Source organism: Netta rufina (assembly GCF_964035555.1).
Source record: "Netta rufina genome assembly, chromosome: 30".
In the NCBI taxonomy this organism is placed as follows: Eukaryota; Metazoa; Chordata; class Aves; order Anseriformes; family Anatidae; genus Netta; species Netta rufina.
Window position 1 is genome coordinate 1098614 of NC_140154.1, and position 27376 is coordinate 1125989.

General features: G+C 55.0%; 1 protein-coding gene across 3 annotated transcripts in view; it reads left to right on the forward strand.

The window, feature by feature from the left end:
* The first annotated feature begins 382 nt into the window (after positions 1-382).
* HDAC7 (histone deacetylase 7) overlaps positions 383-27376 on the forward strand; it is a 71557-nt gene continuing 44563 nt past the window's right edge. Inside the window, exon 1 of one of the 3 annotated variants that reach the window (XM_084303575.1) lies at positions 383-637. In XM_084303575.1, the coding sequence (XP_084159701.1) occupies positions 619-637 (19 nt within the window). In that variant the 5' untranslated portion in view covers positions 383-618. Of the gene's footprint in view, positions 638-21906; positions 22003-23869; positions 23995-27376 lie in introns of those variants that run through there. The other 2 variants (XM_084303574.1, XM_084303578.1) reach the window with 2 other exon arrangements.

Here is a 27376-nt window from a genome sequence, read left to right on the forward strand (position 1 = left end):
GTGACACTTTCTCCCAGCCAACAAACAAAAGTTTTATTAGCTAAACCCTCTCAGATGCTGCATTCCAGCTTGGTAACATTTCGGTAACACATTGCAAACGTTTGACTCATAGAAACTTGGAAGGCTGGAGCCGGGGGAGGGGGAAGAGCGTCACATTCCCATTCCCGGGCAGGGTTTGGTGGTTGGATTTTTTTTTATTTTTTTTTTTAAAGAACTGAAACTTCTCTCTGTTTAATGGAAAAAAAAAAAAGTGTTTGAGCCTGACGGCTTTCGCCGGCTCGCATTGTGTTTTCGGCGAGGGGCTGGGGGAGGAGGGCTCGCGCTGCCAAGGGAGGAACCCGGGGCAGCTGAACTCTTTTCTTCTGCAAGTTTTTTTTTTCTCCCTCTGTGTTCCCAGGACAGGGTTGGCTTTCTAGGTTTGATAAAGCATTTCCTTCCATTGTCATTCTATACGGCCTCTGGGCCCTTCGCTCAGTCCCTCCCCTTTCGCCTTCCCCTCTCTTTCTCTCTCTCTCTTCCTGAACTTTAGTGAATCTTGAGATATAAAGAAAGCAGCTGCCTCCCCTAAGCACATCTTGAACAATGAGACCTCATCTCCAAGGGCTTTAACTCCTCTGGATGCAAGGACAAAGCCAGGGTGAGTAGCCTGCCGGTGGCTCTGCCGGTCCCGCGGGGCTCCGGTGGGCGCTCGCGTCCGTCCCCGCTGTGCCGGGGTCTCTCCTGACCTTGAAGGCAAAGAAAAAACAAATCTGATGCCACCAAGAGTGGCCGGGAGCGGGTCTGGTGTCGGGGCTGAAAACCAGCCGATGGGAAGGTGCCAGGGGGAGTCACATCCCCGGGCTGGGGCACTCGGTTTTAGACGCTCGGGCTGCGCGGCGTGGATGCTGTGGACCTTCCTGCAGCTGCCTGCGTCGCTTCTGCTCTCTGCTGTTTGCAAGCTGCTGGGATTTTTCCTCTTTTAAATGGTGAAGCAGGAGATGGGCTGGAGCACTGGGGAGCTGCTCCGTGTGGGGGACCGGTGATGTGCGGCCACGGGTTGGAGCTGCAGCAGGGCTGGCTGCAGCCTGGTTTTGCCCGAGCGATCTCTTTAGGTTGTTCCCTGCACAAAAAGCAGAGGACGTCTCAGAAGCGCCGTGGTTTACGTTTGTTAAGGGAATTCAGGGCAAGGGATGGGGCTGCTGTCTAGTTTGTAATACGGGTCCCGGTCTCACCCTCTCAGGAAACTGTAGCTGATGCACGGGGGAGATGATGACAGACACCGAGGCCTATTCCAGATAAATCTTTAAGAGCATCCAAGGGATAGCACAGTGAAAAAAAAAAAAAAAAAAAAAAAAAGCACATGGAAATCCTGCCATCTCCTCCTCTGGAGCAGCAGCCTGGGCTCCCCAGGACACTCGCTCTGTTCGATGTGCACCAGCACAGCTCTGTGCTCCTGGTGCTTATCCCTGCTCCCTCTGGCAAAGAGCTAAAATATGTTCATCTCATGAGGCTTGCCCTTCAAGGTGCTTGCTCTCTGGGCTCTAATGTGCACCGATGTGCTCTGTGCTTGCTGCTCGTGCAGCCCCCTCCTTGCTTCTGCCATTATGCAAACTTTTCATCCGCTGTTTTGCTTTCAGTGCCTAGGTGACAATGAGAACAAAGGAGCAGGGTCTGTAACTCCAAAGGATGTCTGAGGTCAAAGCGGCCCCTGTCTCATTTGTATTGGCTCCTCTGTTTGCTGAATAACTCGCCATGCATTCCTTACCTTTATGCACTCAGGGAATTGGGGGGAAATGCAATGTGCAGAATAAACACAGGTGATGCACGTGGGCTGCAGAGCAGCGTGGGATCTCGCAGTGCAATATGGGCTAAGGACAGCAGTGCTGTGTGTGCTGCAGCACATGGGAAATTGTGCACGCTTCAGAGAAGTGTTGCTGTGTTATGGCAAATTTCTTACAGAGGTAACCCTTGGAGCTCGAAAATGCAGAGAGGGAAAATGGGAGCGATGCAGCAGCAGCTGTTTTGGGGAGGGAAGGTGCTGCCAGAGTTCTGCTGCTTTTCCCTGAAGCCCTCCACTCCTGTTGTGGAATCTGTGTGATCGCAGCAGGGTTAAATGGGGCCCTAAGGGCTTGTTTCTAACTTTAGTCACCCGGTGGCAGCTCCGTGATCTGGGTAACAAAGCGATGCTGCAGTGAGAGCGGTGCTGCTGCTGAGAGGGACCGGGAGCTGCAGCACCAGTGGCCTTGGTGGGAAGTCCTTAGGGCCTTGCTATCAAAGACCCCATAAAAAGGGGAATGACCACCAGCTTGAGGAGAACAGAGCTTGCAACTAAATCCAGCCCAGATGCTGTTATCTGTGTCTGAGCACCCCCGCATGGAGTTTTTTTTCCCCTTCGTCTCCATCTGTCTCCAGTATCTGCTGTCTGCGCTGAAATATGATTCATAGGAAATAGGATCTTAATCTGGGAAATGCCACTGGGCACCCGAGGTGCTTGGGACCGGGCATGGAAAAGATCAGTCCCTGAAAATCCACGGCGAGCCCCATGCCAAAAGGCCTGAGCCTCAGATACTAAAGCTCCGAGGAGCCTCTTGCAGGTGAGTTTTCCAAATTGCTGCCTGCTGCCCTGGAACAAGGAATGAATGTCTGGGATAAGTGCGATTAGGACGGTTTCCAGTGGCTTTCTTGGCCTCCTTCATCCCCTGTACGGGCTCGTCAGGAGGAATCCATCCAAGCGAAGGTGGAGCAGCCCAGCTGGGCGGCTCAGCCTTGGCCGCCTCCGCAGGAGCAGGAGAGGAGGAGGCTCCTCTGGCGACCGCTCAGCCCGGCTGGAAGGGGATATTTGATGCGTGCTCCTAATCTGGAGAAGTTGAATCCTCCTGGTAGGGGCTTTAGAAGCTGCTGATGACTTACACATGGAAGAGAGGGAGAGCAGGGGAGAGACAGCTGATGGAGGGAAAGGGAGATTAACAGGGTAAACCTGGGCATGTGCAAACAGCGTGATTTTAAGTTAGAAAACACTGGAAGGCTGCAGCTGAGACCAGGGAAAGTAGGTCAGATGCTGACTGCTGTATCTATTCTAGGAAACCAGCTCTGGCCAGGATTTGGCCACCGTCCTGGGCAGGCAGGAGGACGTGCCCCACTCCTCCCATGGGACCCAACCTGGTTCCTAGGCAGATAACAGCTCTGACCTCTCAGTGGGTTTTAGGCTCATGGGAGTTGAGTTATTTGGAAAACAGGAATGCTATTGCCACTTGGTGTTGATGCAGGGCATATTTGCAGTGGGGGGCTGTGTTTTAGGAAGCAGTGCCTGGAACAGGCAATAGAAACCTCCTGGTACCATTCATGGTAGTTGAGAAAAACAGGCGTGATTTTGGGTCTAATGATCAAGGAATGATCGAACAAGGTATGAAAGAACACCTTTATTTCTCATTAAAACAGTATATTTGGGGACTCAGTATCCAGTTCAGGTAGCTGTTGAAGTATGGCATGTTCTGATGCTGCAAGCAAGCTGGAGGTTGTCCCGTATGCATATAAACTGTTCAAAACCTGTCTGGAAGTATTCTAGGAGACCTGCAGAAATTGTGGCTTGTGCAAAAATTATCTAGGGAGCCTGTCTAGTGTGTTGTGCAGCAAGTCAGAGTAGGCTAGGTACCTCTTGAGCTTTGCTCTCCTTAAAATTCACATTTCTGGTCCAGTGCAACACCAGATGTTTTCCCTGCATCCCAGAGCAGCTGTGTTTGTGGTGTTTGCTCTTAGATTTTTGCTAAATCCAGCAACTTTGGGCAGCTCTCTGGTGTCTCTGAAAATGGGCTAGGAGCTGTAGGTAGAAATGGCTCAGGAACTGATGCTAGGTCAGATGGTCACAGGCAGGATTGCTTCATTTCAGGGAGGATTAGGGCCCATCAATAAAAGGGGAACTGTCACGCTCACCTTAAATCCCATTGATAAAGAGTGAGGCAAAATTGGGCTTTAAAGCAGAAAAAAAGGAGATGAAAGGAGCATCCCCAGACTTGAACGTGAGCAGATCTCAGGTCTGCAGCTGGAGGAAACCTCCAGAGCTGTCGTTCAACTGCCTGGGACAGGCATTTTTCCAGCAGGAGCTGACATGTGTTAACACAGATGTAGACAAAACCTTCAGATTTAATGGAGCTTGTCAGAGGCACGATTACGTTCCCTTGATTTTTCAGGAGGAGATAAGAACTTTACTGCCACTTCTGCCACCAAAAGTCTTCCCCAGCTCTGTGCCCACAGTCCCCTCCATAGCAGCCTCCAGGAGCTCCTCTGTGTTCTTGGCACTTGCACAATGAGGAAATTGGCCAGCATTTCCATATTAGCAATCAACTTTCCAGGGATGTTGCATGTATTTTCCAGCCAGGGATGGAACAGCATCAGCAACCCTTTTGTCCGCCAGGCCGAGGCTGCAGTTCTGCATTAGGAAGGACCAGACATTGTTTAAAAGGCTCCGACGAGAGCTTTTGGTGCAAGCACCCAGCGAGGCCGTTCCTGCAGCACAGGAGCTCTGTATTCAGACCACGTCCTGCCTCTTGGCTCTTACACCTTGGCACTGGGGCTGCCACCAGTGTTACACCAGCAGGCAACTGGGCACGGGATGGGGGAACCGGTGGGGTGCTGGGGCTGCACCCAGGTGTCCTGCTTGATGAAGCATCTTGGTGTGCTATGGGGAATTGTGGCAAGTTACCCTCCCCCTCCTGCATTAATGGCACTGTTGTATGGCCATGTGTTTTTTGGCCACCTCCATGGTGCACTCTTATCAAAATTTCCTTTGGTGTAACTTTGTGCCCGTCACCACTCTCCTCGACCAGCACCCAGCCGCAGCGTCGTCTCCAGCAGCCCCTCGCCCTTTGTGTCTCTCCTGGACAGACCCAGCCTTGCATTGTGTTGGTGTCGTCAGGAGGATGCACATTAAATACAAATTAACTGGGCGCGGCTGCTTTGTTAGGAAGTCTTCTCCCCAGCACAAATAGAATTAGCGAGCAGGAAACAGGTAAATTTTATATATATATATATTTTTTCTAACAAACCAGGTGGATGAAGCAAAAAGTCTTGCCTGAGATGCAAGCGTCTAGCAAATTTGTGATGGCTGCACCTGGTGGTTTTAATATCACCAGACAAACTGCTAAACAATAGGTTTGTGTGGTGGCCACACAGGAAGACCCCTGTGGCTGCACGCATTTCCCCCCCCCCCCCTCCTTGAAATTTGCTGCCCTTTGCGGGGCCGGCGGTGGCTCTGGAATTGTTATTCCATCAGCCTGTAGTCGGATCCAGTTTGCTGCTGCCTTGGCATCTTCGGAGTGCAAAATGCACCGAGGAAAAACCCTCTGCGTCCTGCTCTGTGCCGTGTCTGGCAGAGACAAGGGGCTGCAAAACCCATCCCGAGCTTTGCAGCAGAGCGAGTGCGTCGGGAGGAGGTGGTGGAGGGCAGCAGCGTGAAGGAGATGGAGACTGGAAATCCACCAGGTCCTCGTGGTGTTGCTGTGAGCCTGGACCCCTGTCCCCGTGTCCCCCTCTGGTCCCCAGCACGCTCAGATGACGCCGTGGCTCCCCCCGGTCACTGCTCGCCCTCCTTTGTTCCCGAACCATATTTCTCCCCACGTCACCGAAGCGCCGTGGAAAAGCTCTGCCTTTTAGACACGACGTCCTGCGGCAGCCCCGGCCTCTTTGTTTCTTTTCTTGTGCGCTCGGTTTCATGCTGGGCGAGCGGTTTTCTTTTTCCAGCCAGGCCGGCTTTGGAGCATCGGACATGTGCAGAATGAGAAATGCTGGAGCCTCAGGGCTCAGCCGGGGCTGGACGGACGGACACCAGGCTGGACAGATGGATGCAGGGCTGGAGGCCGTGTGAGCAAGTATTTGGCCTCACAGGGGAGGAAAGGGCTCGTCTGGGGGAAGGAGCACAAGCCAGAGCACCGCTCAGAAGGGAGCAGAGGCTTTCCAGAGATGGATTTTGACTTGGAAACATCCTGAGGCTTTGGGTTTGAAGCGAAACTATTTCCTCCACCTCTCCGTGCCCGTGCTTGAAATCTGGGAAACGGCACGTGTTCAGCCTTGGTCATTCATTCGGCGAGACCCCAAACCCATAACTCAGTCGCTAAATACCACGGCAGACTCTGCTCCCCCGGCCCAGCCGCTGCCTGAGCGCTGGCGATGCGCGCAGGGACAGGCAGGACCTGGCTGCTGAATCCTGCTGACTTCTCAGATCAGTCTCCTGGCGGTGATTTGTCCAGACAAAAGGTTTTCATCAAGCTGGAAAAACACTGCAAGATCCCTGGGCACTTCACAGCACTCGGCATCCTCCGGCCCCTTTGCTGGAGGTGAAAGCCTGAAATGATGAGAGGCTCAAGATCATATTGCTCTGCAACTCCCAGGAATGATTTATAGACCAGGGATTACAAATCCTGCTCTGTTCAGATGTTATAAGAAAGGATCTCTATTCCCATATCCTGAATTAATTATATTTAAGACAAGCAATTTTGCATTAGAACAAAAAAAATCTCTGCAGCAATTGGGGAGGGAAATATTCCTGTATAAGAAACTAAATCTCAAAACAAAATTGAGACAAGCAGACACCAGATGTAGAGACCAAACACAGGCAGCTGGCTGAAAGCCACCCAAAGTCTCAGGAGCTGGCTCCTGGGCAGGGTGAAGGTGCCCAAATTTCCACCCCTCTCCTGGCTTTGTGGTTCCAGCAGCCCCCAGTGCCCACAGAAGGCACAGAGCTACTGCTGCTGTTCTTGTGCAAGCACCTCTCCAGCTTGTCTTCAGAGAAATGAAGGCAAAGCAGGTTTATTTTTATTATTATTATTATTTTTTAGAGAAGTTGGGATCCTGCCTCAGCCGCAGCACCGGACGCTGCGGATGCGCGGGGCTGGGACCAGGCACAGCTTCACCAAACCCCAGCACCGGGGACGTCACCGGAGGTCACCTCTGTCCCTTCCCTGCTCCTGGGATGGCCGCAGCCACCCGGGGCCATGGCCGGGAGGTCACCAAACCCCTGCTGCCTCCTGCACACGCAGCGCCGGGAGCGTCACCGCGCGGGGCAGAGGATGAGGGCCTTTTTCAAGGTTACAAGCTTCTTATTTTTGGACGCTTTCCCCCCCCACCCCTGGAGCTGACCCAGGCTGCGAGCTGCTGAAGTTTTTTAGGCCCTTTGTTTGTTTAATTGAAGCGCTGTTTGTTTTTGATCACAGGCATTAGATAGGCACTTCCTCTGCAGGCAGGAAGCAGTGATTTCCTGTTAATTCGCCGGCCAACTCTCACTGCGCAGGAAACCTCGCTCTGCTGAGTGTTCACTTTTCGTGCAGCGTTTTTGGAAGGGCTCTCGTGTTGTTGTTTTGTTTTCTCTTCCCCCTCGCCCCCGTCCACGAGCGGGGCCGGTGCTGTTGGGTCTCCGTAGGAAGGATGTGCGGAGCCAGCCCTGAGCCAACGCGCCCGGGGCTGCGCGCGCCGGGTGGTGCCGTTTGCCCGAGGTGTTCCCATTTTGGCTGCTGCAAGGTCCAAAATGCAGGAAAGACGGTGTCACAGCACTACCTTCACGCCCCAGCCGAGCCTCCTGCTGCTTGCCCTGCTTGGTTTTGAGGGTATTTGATGACAGCTTTGTGCTCCTATGGACAGCACGAGCCGGCCTCCCCCTGCCTTTTGGCCCCACTCGGTGTCCGAGCACCCGGTTCCCCTCCGAGTGCTGTTTTGTCCGTGTGCCTCGTGTGGCGTGGGTTTTTCAGGATGCTATTTGCTATGGAGGAGGGTGTGTTTGTACCAAAACCACTGGCTGTCATGTGAAGAGTTAAAACAGAGAGCTGGATTGAACCCGGGGAGGTTTGCAGGCTCCTTTGCTTGCTGGGCTAAAGGGATTTTTACGCAGGGCAGTGCTCAGAAGATGAAGCAGGTGAATTTTATTACCAAGTGCCAGTTAAATCAGTGGGAGAGAGCTGCTCTTGGTGTCTCCACCGTGATGTGTGCTCCTCAGCAGCTTTGTGAGCATCAGCTCATTGCTCATTCCCTCCTTGGCTACAGCTGCGTGCCCAGCTCAGTCCCACAGAGTGTCGGGGCTGGGGTTAGAGCTGATGCTTTGCACCTAGAGAAGTGTTTTTTGAGGGAGAAAAGAGGTTATTAGGCTTTTCTGCTCTACCAGGAACAGGTGGAGCAGGGGTTCCTTGGCAGCTTAGCGCACAGGGAGGTGTTTTTACCCCATGTCTTTGTCCTGGTGGCATCTATCGGGGCGCTAACCCAGCCAGAAAAGCTGGAAAAAAAGCCCTGGAGGGGGAAGCAACCTGGAGCTTTTAAGCTGGTGCCCAGGGTGAAGGCAGAAAGCTTGCCCGAGGCTCCAAGCAAAGTAGAGGCGGATGTTTTCCACCACTAAACCCAAGGAAAAAGTGGCTCCAAGGGGTTCCTGTGGAGTCGAGGGTGATCAAATGCCTCCCAGCTGAGCTTCTGTTGCCTTTGGAGGGGCTGGGACGTGCAGCGAGAAGAGCAAAAGAGCTTCAGGCATGCTGGCCCCAGAAGCCAGCCAGCAGTTTTCCTAAAGCCATTAAAAACCATCCTGGAATCAACAATTACCAAAGGCCTCGCAGACGGTGTGGGGGCTTTGGAAAGGAAACATCAGGTGTTGTCCTGCGGTGGGGATGGGATGCCGCTGGTAAAGGCAGCCTTTGTTCAGGCAGGAATTACAACCAGACTCTTCTCTCCCACACCGTGCAGGAGAGGAGGTGTTTCCCTGAGGGAAAGCTGCGAGCTTTACCCTGGGATCCTCCAAAACCAGGCTGGAGAAAGCACACCGTGTCCTGCCCCGGCCACAGGGACAGCCCGGATGCGCTCCCCCCATGGCGCTGAGCGTGCAATGCTCCTCTGGAGACCCGAAGCTGCCAGCAGCTTTGCCAGCTCCAGCTTCCCTGCCTGCTTCATGTGGCCTGATTGTGGTGTCCCTGCTGTAGTGCAAACCCATCTCCACCCCAAGAGTTTTTTTTCCCATTTGTTTGGCCCCGTGCACGCTGCCCAGCCCCGCAGCAAGCGGCGGCGGCGAGCAGGTTCAGCAGCACACTCATCTGGGGATGTGCTGGAAAATAAAAAAAAAAAAAAAATTGGAGCCTTTTGGTTTTGCATACCCCATCCGGGGGCACGGGCATGGAAAGTGCCGGCGTGACACATCAGCGCTCTTGTTTTGGTCGCACTTTGCTCGATAACTTGCCAATGCCACAGTCAAATCACCCCGGTAAACAAGAGCACGAGCCAGCTCAGACCCAGAGCCGCGGCTGGCGCCGACACCTTCCCGAGCCCCGGGGGAGCTGCAGGCTCCCTCCTTGCAGTGGGTGTCGGAGGGTTAAAAATAGCTTCCAGATTTCGGTTAGTAAATGCGGAGGCAGGGAGCAGAGCGCTGTTTATCAATGCCAGGGTTTCCCCTGAGACGCTGAAATGAGTCAGATAAGAGATGGGCACAGCCGTGCACCCGCCGGGTCCTGGGGAGCTCTGTGCCGAGGCGCCTGCGAAGCCGAGGTCCCTGGGGACGTGTGGTTTGGCTCGGGCTCCCAGCAGATCGGGGGGCTTTGCAGCATCCTGCCCTTGGACCCTTTGGAAAACCTTGAGCTCTGCCATCAATCTGCCAAGCCTCGGCTGCAGCAGAGTGATTTGCTAACCTGGCACGATTCCTAGCTGGGTTTTGAGCTCACGCAGAGGGGTGGCAGGGCAGGGACGAGTATTTGGGATGGCACGGGTGTCCCAAAGGGACCCACAGATGGCTGCCAGGTGCCAGCCTCTGCTGAAATTTCTGGCGCTGGTGAGGCTGGGTGAAGACCGACCTCGTGGGACACATCTGCAGGCGTTGCTCCAACCTTTTCAGTGCGGGCAATAAAATTGCTTCTGCTGTGGAGGTCGTGCAAGCCGAGCCCTGTAGTGCCAGGATCTTAGAGAAGCCCAGGGGAGGATCTCACTGTCCGTGATGTTGCATTGCTGACGCTCGAGACCTTTCCAGCAGCTGCAGTGAGGAGAGCTCCATCCCTGGGAGCAGCACGGTGCCATCGCTGCTGCTTGCTGGAAGGGAAACAGAGGGTTGGGGGCATGGTGTGGTGGGGAGGGCTGCCCAGCGAGGCTGCTGCGGCTCCTCTTTGGCCCCGCTGAAAATTAGGACAGGCATTTCGGTGCCTTCCTGCCCTGCCCGTGTGCTGCAATAACCGTGGTGGTGGTGGCACGGCAGGTCCTGCTGGGGTGGGCACGACCCAGGGGGGTCTGCGGAGCTTGGGGTTGGTGCGTGGCTGCGAGCAGAGGCAGCTCCTGCCCCTGTGCATCACCCAGCGATGCCCCAACAGGCCGTGCCTTTACACCCAGTGCCAACACAACCATCTCTTGACAGCAATCCAGGCACCAGACCGTGTTTTTAGGGGGTTACAGGCTCATCTTGGCCACAGCCCCCCGCTTCTGTCACCCTCTGCCTGGTGCCAGCCTCCCTGGGGCGATGCAGACCCTGTGGGACACGCGTTTGGGGTCAGCTCGGGCTGGGTGTTGTGCACAGGGGCAGCAGCACCAAAGTGGCGAATCGCTCTGTTGTAGGGTTTCTGAGGTTGCCTTGGCAGATGCCTCGGCTCAGCCCCACAGGGAGGGAGGATGGGGCTGAAACCATCCCCCATTTCCAGCCTGTCCCCTCTTACGCCCCACATCCCCCCCAGCATCCCATCCCTGCACACCCCCAGTAATACATCTGCACATGAGGATGCTGCCGGGACTCGGGAACCCTTTTCCCACGATGAAAGCATTTTGGAGGAGGGACGGAGCCGGACCCTGTGCCAGCAGCCCCCCAGGGTGCAGGATCTGGGCCGTGCCCGGGCTGGGCTGGGGGCTGAGTTAATCGAGGGCATTTTTTCACAGCCGATGCCTTGCTCGTGGAAGCGGCGGCGGCTTCCTGTTTGACTCACACCTGACAGCCCTGCTGAATAAGTCGGGGCCTCTCGCGCTTGCAGCAACTGAATGGGGCTGTTTACAATTAGAGAACATGGGATTCCCAGAAAGAGGCTCAGACCGGACATCCTGAAGCGAAATACCCCAGGCGTCACCGGCTAAAAATAACCGTAGCAGAACAGTCACCAAACAACCAGCGTGCTAGCACCGGCCCTGGAGCAGGGCTCTCACGTATCCCATGGCACTGGGGGGGGGCACCGAAACCTTTCCTGTCCTCCCCTCTTGGTTTTTCTGGTGTAACGTGGTGCTCCTGAGTGGCTGCGGTGATTTCTCTTTGTTTGTGGATGGAGGGATATAAATACGGCACGGTTTGGCCAGCAGGGGCTGGTGGGAAGCAGCTCAGCGCGCCGATGAGCTGGGGGAGCGCACAGGACCCCCCATTTTCGGATGCAGGGATGCTGCTCCGTGTTCCCAAGCTGGGTCCTGCCGTGCTCTCCCACTTACACCCCCCGAGAAAACCAGTGCCCCACCATTTCCAGTCCTTCTCCAGGTCAGGAAGGTGCTGAGGGAGGGGGTCCCCAAACGGGGACACGGCGCTGGTGGCACCAACCTCACCGCGAGCACCAAGAGGAGCCCGAGGGCTCAGCCCACCAGCCGGGCAGTCCGGTCAGCCTCTCCCTAACAGAGATTTCAGAAGAGACAAGCTCCGTTAAAAGGCACTTACGCAACCGGTTGCTATTAGAGGAAGTTTCTCTGTAACCCCAGGCAGTTAGTGGTTGATTTATGTCCTACAGCTTTAGATTTTACAAGTTGCAGGGGAGTTGCATAAGAAGAAAATTTGACCTTATACTTCTTACAAGCTTTTTTTTTTTTTTTTTTTTTTTTTTTTTTTTTTTTTTCTCTTCTCTGCTCGGGGACATCTTTCATCCGCCTCTCACGTGCCTGATATTTTGGCGAGGAGAGAGGAGGAAAATTGTACAGCTCAGCTCATCCTATGTGCCTGTGGACGTGTCTGTGCCAGCCGCGTGCTGGCGGTGCCGGTGGCAGACGGGGGTCCGGAGCTCGTCCTCCCAGGGCAGCTGGCTCTTGGACTTGTGGCTTTCACTATTTTGATGTCAAAGAGCGAATCCCCAAGTTCTGGGGGACTGGATTTGGCTCTTCCTGAGCTTTATCCAATGGATCCTATTGTGACTTTTCTTGGCTAATCGTATCCCCCCCAAAATCCCGGAGGCTGCGTTGTGTGGCGGTGCAGCAGGGCGGACAGCAGAGCTGGAGCTTGGGGGGGATCAGGACCGCAGCTTGGACACTTTGCAGCTTTTTTGATCCCATCCTACAGGATCAGGGGGAATCCCACGGGGTCGGGGCTCCTGGTGGCTGGGGGAAGCTGGAGGCTTTCACTGCAGCCGATTCATTGGGTTTGCTGCCCTAAAGGGAGCGTAAATTGGGGCCGTTTCCTGCTTTTTCTGCAGCAGGAAAATAACCCTTTCCCCCCTTAATGTTTAGCTCAATTCCTGAGTTATTCATGCCTTTCCTTCAAGCATTACGGAGACGTGGCAGGGCATTAAACATCTCTGCAGGGTCTGGGAGCTCTCTGGCACCCAGAACAGGTAAATTGGATGCTACCCACGGTGGCTGGAGGGAATTCCCCTCGGTCAGGCTGGACACAGCCCTTGGGGATTTCCTTGTGGGGTGCAGCACGGTCCCCTCTGGCATTTCCCCTGCAGCAGGCACGGTGGATGCCGTGCGTGCCCTCGATTGCTTCTGCTCCTGACGTGCAGCAGCAGGGAACACGCCGTGTGGGGGTTGCTGAGGACGATTTGGGACTTTTTAACTCCACGGAGATGGGGTAGATGGATCCCCAGGGATCGTTTCCAGTCCCATGGCCCGTCCCAGGTGACTGCTGTCACTTCATGGGGCTGAATTCGTGTCAAGGCAGCGGAGGCAGGCAGAAGTCTTCTGCCTCATGGAAACTTCACTCGGGCTCTCTCCTCATTTGCCATTTGCCTGTCTCCTAAAATAGCAGTTGCTTAAACGAAAAGCACACATTAGTGACTTGTGAACAGAAGGACAATTACAGGGAGGAAAAACTAATTTCCCCCAGCGTCGTGGGGGAAAGACACTGCTGCATTGTCTGAGTCCTTCCCAGCAGAATAACCGGTCCAGGTTCTCTGCCCCCGGCTATTTTTGATGGCGAGAGTTTGTGAACTCTCTTGTTCTCGGCCTCCTCGGAGTCCCACCGCGGGCTGCCTCCCTGCCGAAACCTCCCGGCCTCCCCATCGACATGCAAAAAGCTTCGTTTGCTCGGGGGCCGACCCGGCTCCTCCATCTGCTCTCGAGCAGCGCAGGAGCGGAGCCGCGCGCTGGCAGGGGCGCCGGTGGAAGCAGCCAGCTCTGAGTAAATATTGCTGGAGGGACAGGCTGCCAAGCACGGGGAAGACAATATCGGTGCTCCGAGATGCTGAGCGAGGAGCTGGGGCCATTCCTGCTTTTGTTGCAGACTCCCCGGGTGCTCCCTGTGCTCGGGCAGCAGCTCGCCCTGCTTGCAGAAGCGGCGGCTCCTTCGCTTTTCTCTGCCCCGGGAATTGGGACCGGCCCTTCGTTCGCGTGGGTGTCCGCTGCCATTTGGAAATCTCAGCTTTGGGTTGGTAATTCTCAAAGGGAGGGACTTTTCCCTTCCTGGGCGAGTGTGGGTGGCTCCAAAGCTGCTCCGATTTTAGTCCTTCTGCACCACCCGGCAGCTATAAAACCGGGCATCCTGCTGCATCTGCTCCCGGGATATTCACCGCCCGGGAATCCCCGGGTGACCAATTATGCCAGTGGGAACGTTCATGGAAACAGGCCATTTTCAGCGAGGGCTCAAAGCATTTTCAAAAGGTTGGTAGAGTCCCAAGAGCTCCTGGCAGCTTCACTTTATTTTGAAACCGGTTGGCCCCCAGCTGGGTGTGAGAGTAAAATGAAAGGATGCGAGATAAACCCACTTGTGCGAGAGAGTGAGCCTCTGCCCGAGGCAGCGCAGCATCAGAGGTCGTCATTCTGAAACCGAGCATGGAAACTGCACTGAGAAGAAAGCTAGAGAGCAGGGCTCGGGCTCCTCGCCACACACGGTGCAGACCACACTAAAGAGCTGCTCTGCTTGGGGACTGTCACATGCACTGGGGTGAAAGAGAGACAAACCCAAAGGGCAGCAGGCAGCTCTCCGCTCGGGCCGGGCAGATGAGCGCCAACAACAAAGGTACTCTCGTCCAACCCATCTTCTCTGCTTAAACGCGTCTCCGGGCTTTCTTTATCCTCTGCTCTTTGCTGAACGTCTCCCGTGTTCCTCTGGCTGCCGTCATCGCTGCGAGCGGGGTTTCAGCCGTGCCCCGACCTAGGGAGGAGGCGTGGAGGTGGAGGGCAAAGGATGGTGAGGCACGGAGAAGAGGAGGCTCCAGGCGGTTTTTAAAGCCTGTGTTTGTGCTGTGCTTACTGCCGAGCAAGCTGCCAGCATGCCCAAGAGCTTGGGGAGAGTTTATCGGGAAACAGGGTCGGTCTGTGCCCCGCTGTAGCTCCGGCACTGGGTGACCTGCACCCTACCCGTTCCTTCGCCCTGCTCCTGCACATCCTCCCCAGGAACACGCAGGGAATGAGGGATTTCTTGTCCAGCCGACCCGTTTTGGTGTAGTGCGTGCTGTGCTATGACCACCCTCGCTCAGATGTCCCCAGGTCCCCTCCATCGCCGCTGTCGGTGCTGTGAGCAGCCGGGGGATGCTCTGGCAGGCGAGCTGTAGCAGGGTGCTTCACCCAGAGGATTTCCTGGGTCCCTGCAGGCAGGAGGGGAGTGCAGGCAGAGCAGGCAGCTCTTGCTCACGTTCAGCGTATGCATGGCAGTTTCTCACCGTGTAACCCCATAAAATCTCCTAGCAGGTGGGGGACGACTCCCTTCTTTTACGCAGCAAAGGCTGCACTGCTTTGGGTTTGAGCTTTTCCCTTTGCCTCGTATCCTAGCGAGGTAAAACGGAGCGCGGGCTCTCGCGGGACACCAGCGCTCCCCACTTTCCAGGCCAGATGCTCACTTTCAGGTCGTCACCTCCAAAGCACGAAGCTCTCCTTGCTGCTCCTCGAGACCCCCTTGTCTGCGCAGCACCGTGGTGCTGTGCGACCCACGGCACGGGTGGCTTTATCCGACGTGGGCTCTCCGGACAATATCTTTGTGCTGTTAAACCATCAGGATACCCAACGTCCACAGCATTTCCTTACATCACATCTGCCTCCACCTCGCAGAGCCCTGGACCAAGGGGCTGGAGCCAGGAGGTGGGGAGCATCCCCTCTTTTTTCTCCATCCCAAGGCAGCGCAGCTCCCCTTTCTTCTCACGCCACCCCCCCCTGCCCTCTTTTTTGTGAAAAGTTTGGGAAATCACATCAAGATAGAAAAGCACATGTCATGACACCATGGTTAGAAGGAGGGAAGCTGTGATGGAAGAACTTCTTGAGGTTCGTCCTACCTCAAAAGTGCTGAAACTGGTGTAACGTTCCCACAGCCCAGCCTGGGAATTTCCAACTAAAAACAACTTGTTTGATTTCCCTGGGCTGTTGAAAGCTCTGAGCACATGCTCAGGGTGCTCTAGAGGTTTCAAGAAGCACAGCACAAGTTGGGAGAAGTGCTACTTTTAAAGTATCGTGACCCTTAAAGCTAAATCTCATGATCTAAGTGCATCTGATGTGGCTTTTGGATGGTTGGCCTTAGCACAGCAGGGGTGTTTCAAGCGCCACATCTCTTGGTTTTGTTGGGGATAGTGAGGAGGGAAGGAGAGGGAGAGGATCCGTCAGCAGGGAAAACGGAGCCCTACATGTGATGGGAGGTCTTTGGGAAGCAGGGAAGAAAGCGAAGGAACATTGGAGACATCATAAAGAAGGAGAGTTTTCAGTCCCAGGTTCCTACAGCTCCTCCCAAGCCAAGGAAACTCCTTCAGGGCCATTCTCTGCAGCTGGTCGTGTTTGTGCAAATTGGAGTTGATTAGAGTCACTTGGCCAGGAGCTGATGAAATAGCTGCAGCAGGTCCTCTCCTCTCAGATGTGCTCCTTCCTCTGCTAATTTTCTCTTGCTTTGTTAATGCTTCACCGAGAACGGGCTCTGGTTTGGGGCTGGTTTTTCTCCCTGCATACAGCAGCGAGGCCAAGTGAGGAGAGCAGTAGAGATGCTCGTGAGCAGGTGCTGCCCCGATCCAAGAAGACTGCAGGTTTTAAGGAAAGCTGCAAGAAAAAATGAGTGGAAGGTAACTGCTTAAAAGCCTGAGCATCAGTGATGCTGCCCTCAGAGGGAGGAAAACTGCAAAAAAAGCAGAATTTACATACTCCTCGTGCTGAAGAGGTTTAATGTGCAGAGGCACAGCAATGTGTGGAGGCTGGGCTGTTGTTTTTAATGTTATTTAGGCCGTTTTGCTCGTAAAAGCAGAGCGAGGAAGCAAAGCGGCTAAAATTTATGCTGCACAAACTGGGTTGTTTTTATCACGGGTGCTTGTGAGCTCTGTACTGAAAACCTGGGAGATTTCTACTGCTGGGGTGAAAAGAAGGGAAGGGCTGGATGCTTCTTGATGGGCTGAAACCCCTGTGGGGCAGAGAAAGCTGCTCTGGGGCTGAGAATTGACTTAGAGCTGGTGTTAGGCAAAAAAAAGAAAACATGAAAAGGCACAGATGTGAGAAATGTGAGCTCCTCTGGTGGCAGTTTTGGAACTTTATGCACAGCCTGTGTTCACCTCGTCTTCCTCTGCGTTTCCTGGGAAATAATGACACGATGCTGGGGGGTGAATTGTGCTGCCTGCCCAGAAAAAGCATCCAGCTCCTCGCCCTGCTGTCGCAGGCAGAGCCAAACCTCTGTAGCAATGACAGAGGATGAGCCACGTCTTGTTAGGAGTCAGGGGGTGCTTTTTATACCCAAACAGGATGGCTCCCAACAGATTACTTTGAATCTGAAGTGTGAGTAATCGCGCAGTCATGGGGATGGTGAGGTTACAATTGTTAAGAGGAAGCCTTGAAAATTGTCAAGTGTCGCGTTCAAAGCTCACACGAGGGCAGAACCCATGTAACAGGGACCACAATGTGCTGAAACGTTGCTCAATGAAACCTCAAACGAGACTGCTTCATTGTATGAGCCCTGGTTTTTAAAAATAGCTCTGCTGAAAGCGTTCGAGTCCATGGCGAGCGACTGCAGCAGAGGAAGGTGGGAGAGAAAACCCGTGCAGAGCATTTTGGATGGGGCAGGGTCTTCTCCTTCTTGCTTTTGGGAGAGGTGAAAGAAACCTTCAGCTCTCGGCGAGAGGAGGTGGAGGGGAAAGGGACCCTGAGTCAAAGCTGAAGAGGCCACCGAGGGCTGGCAGCGGGCTGCGACCCGGCACCGCTGCCCAGGTTGGGACCTTCTGGTGCCCTTCCACCATCGTGATGTCCCATAAGGGAACAACAGCCATGGAAAGGGCTCGTGTGAATGCTGAGGAGCTTTTTTAGGGGATCCAGCTGATGTCTGTCCCCAGGAGAACTCGTAGCCATCTGCCTGTGACGCCTCTCCCGCAGCATCCTTCCTCTGAACTTACCCCCCCCTCCCTCGTTAGATAAAACCCATCGGAGTTATTCGCTCCATCTCAAAGATGCCATCAACCGCAATCAAAGCCACGGCTTAGCCAGCAAAGCGTTAAAGTCTCTCCCGGAAACTCTCCGAGAGAGGAAGGGAGCTGGCCAGAGGCAGCCTTGGGCCCCTGCCAGCCGCTGCCGCGCAGCCTGGGCCGTCCCCTGGCCACCTCCCTGCCAGCCCCAGCCGGGGACATGCACGTCATGGGTTGTCCCCTCGCTTTTTTGGGGCATAAATGGTGCTGGGGGGCTCGTTTGGATGTCCCCTGCTGGCATCTGTCTCTGTCCTACCCCTGTCCTCCGGGGGTTTTTGGCAGCGCCCGTGGAGCACTTGGTGTCGCCGCATCCAGTGGTCACAGCGGGGCCTTGGGGGGGGGTCTGGGGGGGACATTGCTGGGAAGAGCAACCACCAGAAGCACTCCGTGGGGTGGTGGATGTGGGCAGTGGTGTGGGGAAGTCTGAAAATGCTGCCTGTGGCACAGAGCAGTGGGTATTTCCCTCTCATCTCCTCCAAACCCCAGAGATGAGCCTGCCACAGGTCAGTGCCCAGGCTCCCCGAGGTTGCCTCCCCTCTCCGACCAAGGCTGGCCCATGGCACGGTCCAGGAGGAAGCCCAGGCTGTGGGAGATGTCCCCATGCTCAGGGGTTTTGCATTTGCACCGCTTTCTGCTGATTCTAGAAGCTGCTTGGAGCTGGGGATGGGCTCAGTGGGTGCTGGGGAGCTCATTGGCAATGAGACGGATGCAGGAGCATCATTTGGGGGGGCTGAAGATGCTGAAAAAGCAGATACCCCCCCCCTGCCATCCAGGTCAGCACATCAGGGATGCCCTCCTGGTGCTGCTCATCCCAGGAGCAAGGTGACAGCGTCACCCTGGGGATGTGGATGGGAGGAGAACAGAGGATGGAGAAGCACCGAGGAGCAGCCTCTGTGGACCAGAGGTGCTGGATTTGAGCCTGGGGGGGGGTCCAGGTACGTGGTGGGTCCCCTGCTGCTGGGGGCTGCTTTCCTCTGGCCATCTCCATCGCAAGGGTGAGTTAAACTCACCCAGCCTTTGGGTGAGTTACGAGCAGAAGCCACCAGGACTGGCCTCTTCCTGAGGATGGCCTGATTGTGGGTAGGATGTGGCTGCTCGGCAGCCTTTGGGTGCATCCTTGCCCAGGGGTTTTAGGCAGCTGCGTCCCCACAACTCTTTTGTATTCGCCTTTTTGGTCGTCTTCTGCTCTTCGAGTGTCGCGCAGTTGTCGGAGGCCAGCTTGGGTTCCTCTGCGGCTTTCAGAAGCGCTGAAACCCCACACCTCCTGTTTGGGGAACGGTGCTGAGCTCAAAGAGCGAGCAGTGACCCCAAAAACACAGCGCTCGCCTCAGTGGCCGTGTTCAGAAATGCGAGTCCAGCAGCTCTGTCGGACTTGTCCGTGACACATTTTGCTGTCAGACCTTTGGGGACAGCAGAGGGGGAGAAGAGGAGGGGGGAGCTGGTGCCCAAAGCGACCTACCTTGGGTGAAACAACCACTGGGGTACCCGGGTGTCAGGAGCCCCTGGGTTTTTTGCCTCCATGGATTGCCCTGGATCAGATTCTTTTCTTCTTCTTCTCTGCCATGAGCACTGGATATTTCTGAGCCGTCTGCAGGGATGGCTGCACATGTGTCTGGGTCCACCTGGTGGCACTGTGTCTGCCCCAAGTGCTGCAGGTGAGGCCTGACCTGCTTTGGGAAGACGCTTTGGGATCCTCAGAGGAGGTTGGTGCAGGTGCCAGTGATGCCCTGAGTCCCTGCACTGCACGGCTGATCCCATAGCTGGCTTTGTCTCAAGCAGGAGGCCCCTAGCTGCTGCTTCCATCCCAAATTTTTTGGTGATCCCTCAACAACCCTTTGGTTGTCCATCTCCCATGTGACAGGAGACCTTCCACCCTCCACCTCTCCACGGCACTTGCCTCTCATGCAGGATACCCATGCCCTGTTCTCCTTTTCTCTCACCTGGGGACTCATCGGGGTGCTGAGCTCCTCGCATTCTCAGCAAGCTCCAGGCATGACCTAACCCTTTCCACGTCGCCCGTCTGCGCTGCCGACACGTTCGCCGGTGAATCGGCACCAAGGAGCCGAGCGTCGCCTCCAGCCTCAGCCGGCGGGCTGGGAGCTGAGATCATAGCTTGCTGGGTGGAAAGATTTACTAGCACGGTCATTCCTGGTGTGTTTTCTGAGCCTTTTTGAAAGGGGAAGAAAAAAAAATCCACCTTCCCCTGCAGACCCGCCTCGTCTGGTGCTGTGGCTGCTTTGCTGAGTCTGGGGATGGCTCAGTGGCCGTCCAGGTAGACCATGGCCAGGGTTGAGGACACGGTGGTTGCCATCACAAAGCTCCAAAACAGATCGGCCTTTCCAGTCCGAAGAACCCCCCGGTGTTCCCTGTATCAAGGCGGGGTGAGCTTTGTGCTGTTATTAATAGGAGAACAGGAATTCGGGAATTGATTCCAGCTGTCGAACTGATGGAGAAAGGACCGTGCCCCTGGATGGGTTGTGCCGTCCCTTAAATGCTCCTTGTATCTTATTGAGCTGAGCTCATCCCCGTTTGAATCTTGCCCTGCTGTTGTTGCACAAAGACCCTTCTGCACGGAGAACCTTCCCCTGGGGGCACGCTGCGCTCTTCAGCCTCTCAAAGCACAGCAGGACATACAGACACCGCACCTTTACCGAGCTGTGGGATGTTTCACCACCCTGTAGGGCTGTGCTGCATCTCCAAACAGGAGATGTAGGGTTTTGGTATTTTTAGGAGCCCCCAAACCTCGCGTGCTGCAGGATCACCGCCCTGCTCTGCTCCGGAGCCAGAATTAAACATGGGCGCATGCTGCCGGTTGCAGTTGGCTGGTGTAAAAGGGAGAAAACCTCTACCTGGCTTCTTTTGCTCTTGGTTTCCCAGCCATAAGAGCAGCCCAAAGCCTGCTTTGCTTGCAGCACTTTCCCCTGTGTGTTACGGACACCGGGGGCTGTCCTGGTGCTTTCAGAGCTGTGCCAGGCTTTGGAGGAGCCATGCACGCAGATCTGACGGTGGGACTTTCCTGAGGGCATGAATTCATCTCACCTACCTTTAGATACCTTCACCTGAGTGGCACGTCAAAACCAACGGAGAGAAAGAGCTTTTCTAGGGCGTGAGTCACGCGGGCTCTTTCGGAGCTGTGCCGTACCTGCTCTGCCCAGGGATTTCACAGGTGGTTTTTTCGCTTGCGGTGCCACGTGAAGTTGTGCGCCTGGATCCCCTCAGTTGTGTTTTCTATCAGCTCACCCATGGCAAGCTGCTAGCTTGAAATCAGTATTTCCTTTCCCTAACGAGCTTGGTGAGAAAATCCCAACTGCCTGGGTCGAGGCGGGTTAAGGAACGGTGGCTGCCAAGCTGAAGTGAAGCCGGGTGGCTGTACCCAGGCAGGCTCTGGGGATGAGGTGGAGCTCTCATTTTGCACCCTGTAGTCAAAGATTTGGTTCATATGTCTGAAGGTTTTGGCCCCGAAACCCACCCTGAGGGCAGAAAAGCCACTTTTTTGCTTTAAATGCACGAGGGGCCAGCAGTGGGGACCCAAATCTGGGTGCTGGACCCCGATGTGGGGCTGCAGCTTGTGATGCCAACGTGCCCAGCAGCTCCGAGCACTGCCAGACGCTTTTGTTCATTCTCCTGGTGTTTAGGAAAACACGGTTTTGCCGGCTATTATTTCTTTATCTGGATACAACCCCTCTGGGCATTTGGAAGGGAAATAAACAATTTCCAGCTACTCAGGTGGTGACATTTGTAAACCATGCCGCAACCTCACATGGCCCCTTTCTGGGAGACGGTTTGGGTTGAGCTTCTCTAATGGAAAAAACAAGGAACAACAGGTAGAGGCTGATGTATACATGCAGGGGGATTATGTATGGTTGCCACGTTAGGCTTGCTTTAAGGGTATATTAAGAGGAAAAAGAGAAAGGGGGATTGGGCAGTGCCTTGCTTTGCAGGGAGCGTGCGGTGAGGCGCCCGCTGGGGTGCCTGGGTGCGTGCACAACCCCGGGGTGAGGAGCCGTGGTGAGGAAGGGGCTTGAAATGGGAGGTGAGGATTTATTTGGCAGGCGGCTGCGGGGCAGAGAGCAAAGCCAACAATTCTTGCATTTGCTGCCGGAGTCAGGAGAGGGCGTGCGGCGCAGGGCTGCGGCTGTTTGCTACAGAAATATTTAGTCAACTCACAGCGCTGTTTCGAAAGCTAAATTGAGAGCTGCTCCGGCTCCTTCCCCAGCCCATTGTTGTGGTTTTACAATCACATTTTCCTGTTTTTAAAACAAATGTTTTTCTCTCCCCCGGGGCTGTACGAAAGACCCACGAGAGCAGCAGGGGAAGCTGGCGGCCGGGCTGCCCGCGGGGCCGGGCTGAGGACGCATCGCCCCTCTCCTCTAATTGCCCCTGGCTTTGCGCAACGCCACCAAAAACGGGAGGGCAGAAGCGTGGCTGTTTTCAGGCGATGGTTCCTCTTTGCCGTGCTGCGGTTTCATGCTCAGCAGAAGGACAGCCGAAGGTATTTTTGTAGGTTTTATTCAAGGAGTGTCTATTTAAAACCAACCTCCGGGCTGCCAAGCGGGTGTCATTCCTCAGTTAAAAGAGCAGGCGGAACACGGGGCTGGTGGGGACGTGGTGTGGCTGAGCAAAGCCCCGCAGGGCTGCGGGGGGTTTGGGTGGCTGGGGGACCCCCGAGGGTCCTCAGATCCCAAGCCCTGGCTGAGATGGTGTAGGGGATTTGGACCCTGTAGCATCTGTAACGGTGCTGCCAGGCAAGGGTCTGTGGAGGAGAAAAATGATTTATTGTACGGGCACCTAGTTCCTGTATGCACCCAGTCTGTGTTTTGCATTTAAACGTGAATACTTTGACATTCACTAAATGGAAGTAGAGGGGTTTAATTCTGAGCAGGAGCAGGGTCACCGTCACCTGCGCTGGGGATTTTATCAGCCAGGGCGCAACTGGGGACAAAACTGCACCACCAGAGGGCTGACGCTGGGCTAACTGGCCTGCTCAGCCCCTGCTCTGGCCCTGCTGCCTTCACTCGTACACGCTGAGACCCTGAGATACAAAGCACAAAGGTGTTCAGCACCTGGGCTGCATCCTGACCACACCATTGCTGTAGCCTGGTTTACCCAAGGCGCCGCTCGGAGCCTCCTCTCCTGCCCAGCCGAGCGTTGCCCAATTTGGGGTGTGAGTTGCTGCTGCTGTATCATACATCAGCAAAGGAAAAGGCATCGAGCCCTCTTGTGCCCAAGTCAGCAACTCATCTGCCACCCACCTGGGTCAGCCTGTGGCTGGCAGGCTCAGCAGGTTGGCCTCGAACTGTCCCCAGCCTCCCAAATTCTGTCATGGGCAGAGGAATAAGTGAGGGGGGGAAAAAAGGCAGAAGGTTTGGGATGGAGAGGTTGGGCTGGGAGGTGTGTTTTAATCCCTGCTCATGCACCAAGGAGACACGTGCAGGCTCCTTGCTGCGTTTGCAGGCTGCAGGCCTCTCTGGTGGTGTTGGCATCACTCCGGCAGGTAGTGATGTCCCTGCTTGGATTTGTAGGGGGAAGATAAAAGCATGCTTGGAGCAGACGGCGTGTGCTGGAGCATCAGCAGATCTGCAGCTCCTGAGCGGGAGCAGGCAGTGATTTTTAGCATTTTACACTGTGGCTACAGCAGCCTTCTGCCAGATCGCGAGCTCCTGCTACACCCCAGAGAGGCCAAAATATCCCCAAACCAAGCACAGCCCCATTTTCTCCTGTTAAGCAGGAGAAACCTTCGTTTTTTCTCATTTTCTCACCCCAGCCACGGGGATTCAACCGGTCCCTGGTGGGTGCTGGTGGCGGGTGCCCCAGATAGCACCAGATTAGCAAGCGATCCCCAGCTTGCACGCGGCCCTGCCGGTGCCAGCAGCAGCCAGGCGTTTGCCTGGTCTCTCCACACCCCACGGAAACACAGGGGTGCTGCTGGTTCCCAGGGCTCTGCCGAGGAGAGCCTTGTGCCAGCAGAAAGCTGGCCGCAGCCCAGGTTCCCAGCCCAGCACCGTAAAATGGGGTGGGTCGGGGCGCCGGGCGCACGTCACAGGACGCTGTGCTCCAGCGAGTGTTCTCTCGGCTGATCCAAAGCCCTCGTCATCGGCTCGCTGCAGCCACCACCTCCTGATTTTGGAGGCGTCCCTGTTCTCAGCGGGGCACGGAGGCTGAAAGTGTGGGAAGGGGAGCAGTCCATCCCCTGCAGCCCTCTGGGACACCCCCTGGATGAAAGCTGGGCTGCCCGTGGTCCCGATGCTGATCCTCAGTGCAATTCTGCACCCCTTGGTTTCCCCACCTCTGCTCCCCTGTGCACGGCTCCGAGTGCTCATCCCCACAGCTCCTGCTGCGCCCCCAGCCCTGGGGACGTCCCCAGCTTTATCCTCGCCTTTTCCAGCGTGCTGAGCCCGGTCGCATCCAGCTGCCCAGCTCAGTGGGGAGCCACCACCGCTGCCCACCCTCCTCCAGGACCTTCTTTGGGCTCTGGGTGCTGCAGGTGAAGAGCTGGGGCGAGCCCAGGCAGCGGCTTCGGCTCCTTTGTTGGCGGGTGGAGGGTTGCACAACGCGTGGGGTGAAGCGTGTTCATCTCCTCTGATGAAAATAGCTCGGTTCTTTCACAACTGGCAGCGGGTCCTGCACAGGTCCCCCCTTCCCCGGCCACAGCAGAGAGCCCCGGCCTCTCTGGCAGTGGTCTCCAAGGGAGGAGAGATGTAAGAAGGGGAAGTGGTGCCTGCTTTCCAGGCTAAAAATACCGCCCGTGCTTCCAAAATAATCTTGGTTGAGCGATTGCCTTTAACCCCGTGCTCCAGGGCTGCCAGCTGGGTGGGTTCTCCAGTGATTTTGGGTGGGAGGAGGTCTTGGTGGGACCCTCCTGCTGCTGGAGGTGGGTTGTGCTCCTCGGCCGCGGGTAATTTCTGCACGAGGTGGGACCAGGAGAAGGCAGGCTTGGATGTGGGAAGGGGACGGGAGTCCCAATTGCTCCTCACTGCCCTCCTCTGCTCGCTGAAGCACCTGGAGGAGACGCAGGGCTGAGAGCTGGGGGAGCCGTTTGCTCAGAGACCCTAGGAGCAGCTTCAGCCCTTTGCATTTCCAAAATGCAAAAATGAAAAAATTAAATCGCAAATTTCAAAGCCAAATTCAAAGACCTCTAAAACTCCTGATTTTTTTTTTTTTTTTTTTTCCCAGCCCACCCCAAACCTGACCTTTTTGTTTGGGCTGATCTGGAAGAGAAAAGCATCAACTCCTGAGCCTTTGGGAAGGATGAATTTAGGAGAATTTGGGGCACTGCACAGCAAAAAGGGCTAGAAAGGGAGAATGAAACCCTTTTTCCTGCTGCTGCTGAACTTAAATCCTAAAGAAAGGTCCCAATCAATCGCACTTCTGATTGGCTTCACTGAGCGATATGCAAATTTATGCAGAGTGGGGCTTGCTGGGACTTCCATCGTGAAGTTATTGCGCGTTCTCAGAATGAGCTGGTAGTCATAAAAACGTTGCAGTGGCAATTTTGGTGTCATTTGGGGCTCGGGGGGTGTGTTACCATGCTCCGCAGGCTGCGTGGGGTGAGCCCAGGCTGGACCCGAAATGCAGAGCACCCGGTTTAGCAGCTGGGTGCTGTCTGAGGGTCACGCATCTCCTCCGAGGGATTTTCCCAAGCGTTTCCAAGGTAAAACTGTAAAGAAATAAACTTTCAAAAGTTTGGAAATGACCGGGAAGGACAAGGCAAGCGAGAAGAAACCCAGCATCAATGAGAGGGGAAAGGGAAAGCCCCAGAGGTGAGATTCACGGCGAGCAGCTGCAGCTTGAGCCTCCCAGCTTCAGAGCGCACCGAAAATAACTGCTTGCTAACCGGGGCTTACAACTGGGTGCCAGCCTGCATGCACGCATGCATGCTTGATATGTAACTTCCCATATTCTGTTCTGGTATCGTGAAAGCGAGCAAAATAGCTCGGCAAAAAACACAGCCACTGCCCACCCGTGTTTCGGTGTTTACCTCGCCGCATCTGCACCGCTTGACCTCTGGAGGTGCGGAGCTGTGCAGCCGAGCCGTGAGCTCCTCCAGGTCTCCTTGTTCTGGGATGAGGCAGGGTTTTGCTGAGCATCTGAAGAGATTTCTTCTGTGGAAAAGAGAAGTGTAATTCAGTGGTCAGAGAATCCCCCCCCCTTGCTTCGGATTTCCTGGAAATGCAGCTGTCCTCTCGCCAAGGAGCCACGCCAAATAACCGCCATCGCGGGCTGCTCCCCGGGGCGATGCCTTTGGAGGGGACTTGAAGCCCCTGAGCAGCACCTCCTTGGGTCTGAATGTGGATTTTTTTCCTTTCCTTGAGACCCTGGGGTCCCACCTGGTGCTGCGTGGGGATTGTCCAGCTGCCCTGCCCTCTGCTCATCCCACTCTTGCCCCGCTGGGTTTGGGAACGGGTACGGCAGAGCGAGGCGAAGGAACGGCACCGCCAGTCCTTAGGAAATGCTCAGAAAAAGGTGTGTCTTCAGCCTGCAATTTGGTGCAATTTGGGAGTTTTACTCGGGGCTATGCAGAAGCTCCTATCTCCATTAGGGTTTGCAATCATCTTCCCAGGTTGGGGCCTCCTGCCAGCACGTCTGCAGTCCCTTTTCTCGGTGGCTTGGGTGTTCCCCAAGGATGGAAGGGACTCTGGATCAGCTTTGACCTCTAGCCCCAAGGCTTTGAATCATATTCCCTCCTGCGTTGTGTCTTTCCTACCAGTTGGCTGAGGGGTTGCTGGAGCAAGCTGCTTGCGTTCCCTCCTGTTGAAGCAGGTCTGCCTATATAAAATAATAACGTATTTATCATCTATGAGATAATGCAGCTCCCTCCTCCTGGGCCAGAAGGAGCTCTCCGTGCTCCCGGGGGTGGGCAGCCTGGATTTTTCTCTGGTTATTGCAATTCCAGTGGAGCTGCTGAGATGGTCAGGGTTGAGCACAGGGCCTACGAGAAGAGGTGAGGGGATGTTGAGCATCCACATATTTATAGACGTGGAGTTTTAGAGCACCTGAGAACACTGCTCTGAAAAGAAGGATCTGGCTCGACTTCAAGCAAAGAGCTGCTGTGCTGGTTGAATTTATGGCGGACTGCAATCTGCATAATATTCCGGATTAATATCATTCCGTTTTCAAAGAGAAAATGCTTAAGACAGGGATATAAATAGCAGGAGAAAAGGCTGGCAAGCTTCATGGCTTTTTGCTGCTCGCACATCCCGTGTCTTTCTGGAGCCACCCTTACTTGACCAGGGGCTGCGTCAAACCCAGTCAGTGCGGGTGCTCAAAGGGAGGCGTCGCTGCTGACCGAGTCCTGAGGGATGTGGGCAGGAAACGGCACCACACAGCTCTCCCCTGCAGACTTTGATGGATTTCAGATTTTGCAAGGAAATCTGTGGCGAGGAGCCTTTTTCCAAAAGTAATTAAGTGAGTCGGGCTCAGGGTCCAGCTGCAAGAGGTTTTAGATGTGCAATAACTAGTTTTTCCTCCTTAAATGTGACTGTGGATTGTACCGGGCTCTCTCTAGCAAAGAACAGCATCCTGCAGGATTGGGAAGCAAGATAAAAAGCTGCAGTTACAGCAAAGCTTCTTAACGCAGAGCTCTTGCTGCAAGAGGCGACTTTCTTAAGCCTCTGCCTTTAACCAACCTGACCTTTAAATTTTCCGTATCTGGGATTTAGAAGCTGTTGTGAAGGTGCTATCGATTCTTGCTGATTTTAGGGGGATCTGCCTGGTAGGAATAAAGGTATTATGGCTGGTGGGGGGGAGCTGCTGAACCCATGGAGGTTAAATTTGGCGAGCATCCCTCTGCTGCCTTGTCCGGGATGTTGAAAAAAGACGAGGGGTATTCAGAGGGCTCCGTTTGGAGCTGGCACACAAACCTCGGC